The following is an 11,133-nucleotide window of genomic DNA, read 5'->3' on the forward strand; positions in this document are numbered from 1 at the left end:
TAGTTTGTAACATTACTTATCTCTATATACTCTAGTCTGTAACATTACTTATCCCTATATAATCTAGTTTGTAACATTATTTATCTCTTTATACTCTAGTTTGTAACATTATTTATCTCTATATACTCTAGTTTCTAACATTACTTATCTCTATATACTCTAGTTTGTAACATTACTTATCTCTATATACTCTAGTCTGTAACATTGCTTATCTCTTTATACTCTAGTCTGTAACATTATTTATCTCTATATACTCTAGTTTGTAACATTACTTATTTCTATATACTCTAGTTTGTAACATTAATTATCTCTATATACTCTAGTTTGTAACATTACTTATCTCTATATACTCTAGTTTGTAACATTATTTATCTCTATATACTCTAGTTTCTAACATTATTTATCCCTATATACTCTAGTTTGTAACATTATTTATCTCTATATACTCTAGTTTGTAACATTACTTATCTGAAAGTATTTTTACGCTAATACTTCAAGGTCAGTGAAAGTGTATTGATACTCATCCACACGAGAGATTTCGACAAGTAATTTCTTACAGTATATGTGTACTCTGTGTCACATGTTCGAGTTTTTTTTACATATGGAATACTGTGTACTGTGTGTCTCAGACTGTATCACATTCTCAAGTTATCTCACAGTATGCACTGTGTACTATGTGCCTCACAGACTGTGTCACATTCTCTACAAGATGGCTAATGTGACACGTGTCATTAGCTTCAAAGGGACAGTATTGATCTAAATTTAGAAATGTCAAAATTAACAAACAAGGTTAGCCTTTGCGTTATCAAAATCTGAAAAATACAAAAATGGTTTGAGGCGTCTTGCAAGAGTAGATTTGTTCAATATTTTGATCTAACATTTAATAATGTCATATAAACAGCCACTGAAGTAAAAGTAAAGTTCAGAACTGACTTGTTCTTTAGCCGCGGCATAACGGCTCATAGATAGGCTCTGAGTTTATCAATTACAAACTTTTAGCTCATAGCTCCGTCATCTCTTGACCGATTTGAGATCTAATTACAGTTATGGACTCAGGAAGTCAAACCTTTTCGATTGATGTATTTGACCATGCTCAAGGTCTCATAGATTAATTTACTCTAATACTGTCTAAAATAATTTAAATTTGATGGTAGGCTATTGAGGATTCTTTCTTGTGGTTTTGTTTGTTTGTTTTTTTTTGCTACTCAGATATCACCTTTCTTGCTTGTTGATCATTCTTACTGCGGTCATTGTTATATTGTAGTAAGTTTTTATTTGTTAGATAATCACCTTTCTTGCTTGTTGATCATTCTTACTGCGGTCATTGTTATATTGTAGTAAGTTTTTATTTGTTAGATAATCACCTTTCTTGCTTGTTGATCATTCTTACTGCGGTCATTGTTATATTGTAGTAAGTTTTTATTTGTTAGTTTATCACCTTTCTTGCTTGTTGATCATTATTACTGCGGTCATTATTATATTGTAGTAAGTTTTTATTTGTTAGTTTATCACCTTTCTTGCTTGTTGATCATTATTACTGCGGTCATTATTATATTGTAGTAAGTTTTTATTTGTTAGTTATAAATGTGATGTGTGTGATTAGGAAATTATTTGTTGCCACTTATTTATTACATGTATTCCTACGCGAAATTGGTTTTCCTATAGCGCGTTCTCATTTAGTATGGCGTTTTTCAGAAACGCGTTAACCGCGCTAAACTAGGGGAGGTGGTATTTTAAACATACTCCAAACCACACGCACGTGGTATTTTAACAATTCACGAGTTTAACATATAACTCAACGAAAACTCTAAGCCAGAAGGACCAGTTATGATTTGTTTCTAAAATGAATGTGCGCAAAAACAACCCTGATATGTTTTCTATATTGGCGGGTATTGTTTGTAGTTAAGCACAAAGCTACACAAAGGACTATCTGTGCTCTGCCCACCACGAGTATCGAAACCCGGTTTCTAGCGTTTAACTCCGCAGACATACCGCTGTGCCACTGGGAGGCGTTAAGGAGAACAAGCACTGCATTTTATATTTTGATATCGATGCTTACGCACCACAAAGAAGGAATCTATATATATATATATATATATATACTTTTGCCAACAGAAACAGTTATTAACACAACTGTTTCATTCATTGCAAGTTTGTTGCCAGTCACTAAAGTGTATGTTCTTTTTGTAGAAATTTGTTATAGTTTTCGTTGTTTGTTTTGAGGTCTGTGGTTAGAGGGCAACACCTTTGTACTATCATTATAATATTAAATAAGACACCTTGTGTTGCATTTTGTTCCTGCTGTTACAAGATATTCATCCTAATAGCTTATTTGTCTCAACGTTTTTCGTATTTATAATTCAGTAGGAGAGTCAATCTACCGTTCTGTTCACGTTCCTGACCGACGAGTTCTGACGAGATGTCCTTGTCAATGCAAGATGGAGACTCGAACACCAGGAATAGGGCGCAGTCTTTCTCTGCTGGCAATCCAAAGATGGCCGCCAACCAGAGTCGGTTGAGAATGTCTTCCGGGGAAAACTCAATTACAGAAGTTGATCCCTCCAGAAAGACGCACATTTTTGAGTCATTTCGACCTCGCTCGAAATCCGACAGTAGAAGGTATCGGCCAACTTTAAACTCGACCGTGAGGACCTCTAACGGCAATGGAATAAACTCTCCAAAGTCATCGGTCCACAGTTTGCCTCCTATCTACCGCAGCCCCAACAGTGTCAACCAAGCTGATTCCTTAGATTACAAGCGCCCGAGATCTGGATCTGAGAGCAAATCTGGGCCAGTATCTAAAGTAATGGGATTGATTCGCAATAGATCCAATTCAGTGTCTGCTGACATTGCAGTGAGAGTAAGTAAACAATTATATCCGCCAATGTTACAGCAGCATAACTCAAATTTGTCAAAAATATACAGATTTTGTACTAATGTTATTCTTTAAGCCTAAAAATCACGTTGGTTCTCTTTTAATCTTTGTCACTTGCTACTTTTCTTCAAATATTGTTTATCTAAAGTGTCGTTATAAAGAGTGTTTAATTCTCTGATCCTATCACTTTTTGGTTAAGGCGCTCTTATTTAAGTTTCTATGGTTTTTATTTTTCATCCTGTGATGTAATTATATTTCAATGATAGTAGTGAAAAAGAAACTGGGTCTTTTTTTTTTCGAAAGTTCTTTTAAATAAAATGTTAAAAAGTGCCGGAAATGACGCGTTCTGGGATATAACTGTTACCAGAGTTGAAGAAAATTACAATTTTGTGATATAAAAAGGGTTGGGTTTGTTATATTAAAGTGATTTTGAATATGCAAGTTTGCAAGTTACGTGACAACCACAGCCAATGTAAAGTCGCGGTGGAACGACATGAATCATAACTACATTTGAACATTGTTCGACGTTAAATAAATAGCGTGATGCTACTGAAAATTGATGCTTTTAGGAAGGGTAGGTTACGTTCCTTTCTGACGTCAAATATTCATACACTCTGATCATAAAGATGTTTACATCCCTTGACTTAATGAGATTGGAAAACAAAGGAATATGGATCAGTTTAAGGTACCAGGACCATTAAAAAAGAGACCTGCAACAAGACGTACTCCAGCCATGGCAAGCAAAGTGCGACGTCTTATAACAGATAAAAAACAGTCGAACACAAAGACTAGTAGTAAAAGCCACCCACGAGTCCTAGGCAACAGTGCGCAACATATTCAAGAAGAATCTCCATCTGGAAGAGCGACACACATATACAAAAAGTACTTCCACGACATATAAGTTCCAACGCCACATACCTTAAGCAAATGAAGATGAGAAATGGGTGTTCGTGCTATTCCGTATGCAGACATACCGTTAAAGTCGCTGGACGCAACGGCTGTAGATTTCTGTGTGATTGGACTGTTGAAACGGGTGCTGGGAAACCGTCGTCCTCGCTCAACAAAATAAAGTATGGAAAGCTGCAGGGAACATGACAGCCTTACGATGGAGCATTTCGCGGTGGAACCTATTATCAAGATGCACCGCCGTCAGATACAGCATGACCTTGGTGATATGGACTGTGACGACGTAGTGAGGCTCTAAAATCGTTTTAATATAACTATACGTGTTTACAAGTTAATATATTTGTACTTTCCACTCTCAGACGCTTGTTTTTTTCTCTTAGTAAATTCAGGTAGCACAAGCCTTCCAGAATAAGTGTTTTGTTTACAAAATTTCTGAAATAGAGATATAAGTGGAAAAGCTTTTCTCACGTTTTTCTGTATGAAAATTGAAAATAACTTTAAACGGGCGTATATCGTTTTTTTTTTAACTATAAGAGTATATTTTCTAAGAATATGATGATATTATGTCTTTTTCAATGTAATTTCTTACTTAATTTAATTTTATCTCTCAGAAGTGAGTGTAATATTTTTTTAATTCATTTTTATAACTTTTTGTATAGAGATTTGGAGCGACCTCTGGTGCTCAACTTCCAGGTACGTTAAATTATTGGTTTTTATGACCCATATATTATTTACTACCTAGTTCGATGTCATCAAATGATCAGTCAAAATAAACAATTTAAAAATTTTGAAGTTTAAACTTTAACCCATTACTTTCCGGTTTAGTTACTATTCTTGTTATTCAGATTACTTTCCGGTTTAGTTACTATTGTTGTTATTCACATTACTTTCCGGTGTAGTTACTATTGTTGTTATTCACATTACTTTCCGGTGTAGTTACTATCATTATTTTTTTACCTTCACCTCTTTTTTTTTTACAGTTTTTACTAAAAATAGAGAATTGAATCTTTCTACCTATCCAATTATATCTAGCCAGGGGCGGCGTGTACAATAGGAAAATGTCCCTCACAGAACATTATTCTCACCAACTCATACCAATATCATACAGTATATGTAAAAAGAAGAGACAGAGAGAGCAAAGAAAGATATAAGTGTGTCAGTGTGGGGAGGTTATTTATACAGAGACTGATTCTTCCCAACCAGAGCAACTCCCCCCCCCCCCCACCCACACACACACATGCGCGCGTGGCAGCGTAGCCTACCCAAACAACGAAAAGGTTTGCTCAAGTTAGATTTTTTTTTCTAACTAAACTCCAATACGCCAACTTCTTCTCATCAGTAATTAAATAGAAAAATACCGAAAGATAACAATATTATCGAGGCTACTATTTGGGATGGGGGCTGGAGTATGTGTTTTCTTATAGCAAAGCCACATCTGGCTATCTGCTGTGTCCACCGATGGGAATCGAACCCCTAATTTTAGCATCGTAAATTGACGTAGTTGACTATAAGAACTGGAAGGACAGTAACGTAGTTTACTAATGGGGCAAGATGGAGAATAACGTAGTTGACCTTAGGAATTGAAAGGACAGTAACGTAGTTGACCAATGGGATTAGATGGAGCATAACGTTGTTCACCATAGAAATTGGAAGGACAGTAACGTAGTTGACCAATGGGGCTAGATGGAGCATAACGTAGTTGACCTTAGGAATTGAAAGGACAGTAACATAGTTACCCTTAGGAATTGAAAGGACAGTAACGTAGTTGACCAATGGGATTAGATGGAGCATAACGTAGTTGACTTTAGGAATTGGAAGGACAATAACGTAGTTGACCAATGGGGCTAGATGGAGCATAACGTAGTTGACCTTAGGAATGGGAAGGACAGTAACGTAGTTGACTAATGGGGCTAGATAGAGCATAACGTAGTTGACCTTAGGAATGGGAAGGACAGTAACGTAGTTGACCAATGGGGCTAGATGGAGCATAACGTAGTTCACCATAGAAATTGGAAGGACAGTAACGTAGTTGACCAATGGAGTTGGAAGGAGAATAGTGTAATTGACCACATCAGTCAAGACAATTTGAAAATTATAGTGTTCCTGTCTTTAGATTAAAATGTAATAATAGGTTTTCTGTAGAAATATTTCAGTGCTGCTGCTAACCATAAAAACTCTCCGAATCATCTGTTTCCGGTAGGGTGCTGATCCGGAAAACAATTACCCGTCATCCTCTTTTTCCTGTAACGATTTACCTTCGACTAAATGTAATGAACATTTATCTGTTTTTATTCTTACCATAAACATTTGGCTTCAATTATTTTTCAAATAATTAATGTAATATATTCAAATTTCACATTTAAATCTTAACAAGTATTTCTCGTTCTTATGTCACGTTATTGGTATAGATTTTACATGTATACATTCTTTAATAGGAAAGAGGGTTCGAAGATGTCTAAGTTTGCAGTTACAATAAGCAACCAGGTTTTGCTCACTTTGGGATGGAAGCTGTCAAACGTTGCTATTAAAATTAGCACCTACGTTTTGCTCAATTTAGGATGGGGGATGTCTAACATTCAAGTTAAATTAGCACCCAAGTTTTGCTTATGTTTAAATAAATCTGTTCTAATATTGCAGTCGAAAATTAACTTTCAGGTTTTGCTCACCCTCCCACTGGGTGAGTATTGCAGCTTCCTGGTATGTAATCTTTCATCAACTTGACTAAGTCATTGATAAAAACGTTAACCGAATGAGACTGTTATCTGAGAGACCAGCTTGTTAAGATTTGTGTTCCCCGGTGGGACAATGGTAAGTCTTCGGATTTACAACGCTATAATCAGGGGTTCGATTCCCCTTGGTGGACATGGCAGATAGCCTGATGTGGCTTTGCTATAAGAAAACACGCACATTAAGATTTGTACGACGACACTAGTAGCTAATAATGATATTGAGTTTGTTCGTTCCATACGTACGTGTATATGTAAACATGTGGCTGTTGTGCCAAGCATGTTTGCTCGAAAATATGTATTAGAAATTTTCTAATTAGAATTTTACTTATTGATTGTGACAAAACAAGATAGTGTAAAAGATGCATTTTGGTACGCAATAAGAGACGGATTATTAAGAATTATATTAAGATAACGTCAGTAATATAAATACTTAATATATGACCTGATAAGAATTATATTAAGATAACGTTAGTAATGTCAATACTTAATATATGATCTGATAAGAATTATATTAAGATAACGTTAGTAATGTCAATACTTAATATATGATCTGATAAGAATTATATTAAGATAACGTTAGTAATGTCAATACTTAATATATAATCTGATAAGAATTATATTAAGATAACGTTAGTAATATCAATACTTAATATATGATCTGATAAGAATTATATTAAGATAACGTTAGTAATATCAATACTTAATATATGACCTGATAAGAATTATATTAAGATAACGTTAGTAATATCAATACTTAATATATGATCTGATAAGAATTATATTAAGATAACGTTAGTAATATCAATACTTAATATATGACCTGATAAGAATTATATTAAGATAACGTTAGTAACCAATAGGAATACTTAACTATATTAAAGATAATTAAAAAATAATGTCACAGACCAGTTTTATGGGTTTGCATCATGGCACTACTGTAATGCCAAAAAACGGTTTTACAGGGGTTACAATGATTACTATAACCGTAAAAAAGGACAAAAATAACCAGTGCAATATGACTGGTGTGTCTAAAGGCTTGCTCGCGCAACTTGAAATAAAGTTAAACAGTTTTGTTTTTTTTAAATTTGTGTTTGGCGTTTTTGTTGAATAAACATGATTTCATGAATAAACATGATTTCATGATAAACTTGATTTCATGATAAACATGATTTCATGAATAAACATGATTTCATGATAAACATGGTGCCGTGAATAAACATGATTTCAAACTTTAAGATGCTTAACTGTATAGTTTAAACTAAATTATAATTGTCCGAGAATGCTTGAAAACTGGTAAATTAAGTTTTACTTCTCTGATAATTGTTGTGTTTGAATACATTTTGAAGATGATATTTCGAACTGCTAACGAAAGTTTTTAATTATTAATTTATTAAAGAACTATTGAAAATGTAGCATTTTGAAGCGTCTGTCCAAACTAACACACGCAGATGGTGTTTATTAAATTTCTCTAATATATGCCGAACTTTCGAGAAACTGAATGTTTAGTGCCATTATACTTGTATAAAACAGAGCTTTACAAACTTACCTAAAGCATATAGATTTATCTGTACATCGTATTTCTAGGCCTACCTCCTACTAGACGTCTGTGGGATTTCAAGTCCTAACTCCCACTAGACGTTTATGGAATTTATAGTCCTAGCTCCTACTAGACGTTTGTGGGATTTTATGTAAGGTTTTCTAGTTTACAGAGGAATTAATTTATTGTAAAGCTTTATTGGAACAGTTTTGATAGTGTTAGTACACTATAACAGTTTTCTTGGTAGTTTTATAGGGTATGTGAAAGTCTGTGGTGGCCTAGAGGTCATCATTTTTTTAAATAATTTTAAGTAAGACACGGGATTACCGGAACTGAACAAAATTATAATAAACTTACAGATAACAGTGGCGTTAACGTAAAGTAAATCGTATTAGAAGTAGTTAAGTATGATATTTCTTTTGAGGTAACATTTCCGAATAATGCGAAAGCCAGAAGTTAGAAGATTTGTCTTTAGCGCAGGCGCGTCACACAAAGACGTAAACCTACCAGTTAGCTGTTGTGTTTTTCTTTAAAGGTTTGTTTTTAATTAAGCACAAAGCTACACAATGGGTTACCTGTGCTCTGCCCACAACGGGTATCGAAACCCGGATTCTAGCGTTGTATTTCTTTAAAAGTTTGTTTGTTTCTTTGGAATTAAGCACAAAGCTACACAATGGGCTATCTGTGCTCTGCCCACCACGGGTATCGAAACCCGAATTCTAGCTTTGTAAGTCCGCAGAGATACCGCTGTGCTACTGAGGGGGGGGGGCAAGTTTCTGTAACAGTGAAACTTTAAAATCGTAGAAGTGAAAACTAACTCTCTGAAACTCCTGCCAAGTCTTACAGATCAGTGGGATGGTTTTAGTTTTATGTCGTATTTTCTTCCACGGATCCGTACAAAATATTGATATAGCTCAGTAATTGTTACTGTACTTGAGCTTTATATTTATCCGTTTATCCTTCGCCCAGAATTATTGTTCACATTTTATATCAGTTGTTCACTTCTTTATATCCGTCACATATTTACTTCACTTCTTCTGTGACGGCCAATCCCACTATTCGTTGGTAAAAGAGTAGCCCAAGAGTTGCCGGTGGGTGTGATGACTAACTACCTTCCCTCTAGTCTTACACTGCTAAATTAGGGACGGCTAGTGCAGATAGCCGTCGTATAGCATTGCGCAAAATTCAAAAACAAAAAACATAACTACTAGACTCCATCTTTTCCCTGAAATCATACGAAACGCAAACAAGAAAGAAATATACAAGATCAGTAATAATACACAATCGTGTTCTTTGTCGTCACGCTTTGTTGTTTTTTTAAGTTCCAAACGCACGAAAGTAGTTGTTCTTGGTGAATACATTTTAAACTAGATTTTTCTGTTATCCTTTTAGGAAGGCAGTTCCTGGAACCAGAGAAACGTCGACTGTCTATTGGCCACAGGTCCTTTTTTGATGGACACGACCATCATAGAGCTTTGAATCATCGGAATGACTCCAGAGGGGTACGTAAAAATCGAGACTGTACTGTCTCGGGGGTGGGGTGGGGGTGCATTAGGGGTATATGTGTTATTTTTATATAGAACCAATCACCAGAGGTAATGTTGTGATACCGTTGGCGTAGTAAAAAGGATCAATGAAATATTCGTTATAAATGTAAAATAAAACCTGCATTTTCTATTGGAATCTTCGTGATGTTCCAGTTTGAAAGAGCGTTTAGGGAAGACTGATGAAACTATTGTAGATAGATCTGGTGTGTGTGTTAAAGGACGAAAATATTGTATCTGACAAATGATTATACTCTGAAGTTTTCCCGTGTTCCGTTTTCATTAAAACGCAGTTCATTTGTTATATTCACATCTTGAAGGTTACTTACGTGGCTCGATGTTAAAATTATTATATAAACAGGGTCCATTGGGCTTGTATTACAGAATATTGTGAATGTTATATTAATTTACAATCATTACTTCAACAAACGGGGCAACGTGGACTGGAGGTTGCTGCTTTGGACTCGAAGTCTAAAGACTACATTCGAGGCACGAGAAATGTTATTGTGTCCTAGAGCAAGACACTTTAACCCAGTTTCTTCAGTTTACCCAACTTTGTACTGGGGATAACTTGCGATGGACTGGCGTACCATCCAGGAGGAATGTGTCACCATTATCATCTGCTTGTGTCACAGGAAACTGGAATTTATCATCGGATTCGTGAGCCTTTCCAATGTGCGACAAGGATTAACTTACTTATTAGTTCAACACTAAAAGAAAGGAAATATGCCAACAGACACATCCAAAAAATATATCGGCAAAACCGTTAAATAATAAGAACATCCAAGAAACTGACAAGAAACATGCCAGTAAAGACATTCAAGAAAAACAACATCAAATAAACTGACAAGAAAAGACACGAAAGCAAAAGAACAGCCAATAGTCTACCGATAAACACAACATCAAAACATTTAAGACCAGAACAACCAATAGTCTGACAAGAAGCACAACATCAGAGACTTTGAAGACCAGAACAACCAATAGTCTGACAAGAAACACAACATCAGAGACTTTGAAGACCAGAACAACCAATAGTCTGACAAGAAACACAACATCAGAGACTTTGAAGACCAGAACAACCAATAGTCTGACAAGAAACACAACATCAGAGACTTTGAAGACCAGAACGACCAATAGTCTGACAAGAAACACAACATCAGAGACTTTGAAGACCAGAACAACCAGTAGTCTTCAAAGAATGAGTACATCAAATACATTTCAGAAATTCAACAACCAATAGTCTACAAAGACTTTCAAGAAACACATCATCATCAAAGAATTTGAAGAAACAGAATAAACAATAGCCTACAAAGAAACACAGCATCAAAGACGTTCCAGAAATAGAACAATCAATAGTCTGGCAAGACTTATCAAATCAAAAACGTTCAAGAAACAGAAAATCAAATAGTCTGACAATAAACACAATATCAGAAACATTAAAGAAACATGACAACCAATAATTTGCCGAAAAACACGGCATCAAAAACGTTAAAGACTGATAACATTCGTTATATTGTCTTTCTGGATATCTACGACTTTTAG

The 11,133-nt window shown here is 35.1% G+C and overlaps 1 protein-coding gene across 1 annotated transcript in view; it reads left to right on the forward strand.

The window, feature by feature from the left end:
• LOC106472640 overlaps positions 1-9,568 on the forward strand; it is a gene marked incomplete at its 3' end in the record, with an annotated part of 19,841 nt that extends 10,273 nt beyond the window's left edge. Inside the window, exons 2-4 of the mRNA XM_013933294.2 lie at positions 2,365-2,860; positions 4,441-4,474; positions 9,440-9,568. Coding sequence (XP_013788748.2) covers positions 2,420-2,860; positions 4,441-4,474; positions 9,440-9,568 — 604 coding nt within the window. The remainder of the gene's footprint in view (positions 1-2,364; positions 2,861-4,440; positions 4,475-9,439) is intronic.
• Between the last annotated feature and the right edge of the window lie 1,565 nt (positions 9,569-11,133).

This window comes from Limulus polyphemus, unplaced genomic scaffold (assembly GCF_000517525.1).
Source record: "Limulus polyphemus unplaced genomic scaffold, Limulus_polyphemus-2.1.2 Scaffold5482, whole genome shotgun sequence".
Classification (NCBI taxonomy): domain Eukaryota; kingdom Metazoa; phylum Arthropoda; class Merostomata; order Xiphosura; family Limulidae; genus Limulus; species Limulus polyphemus.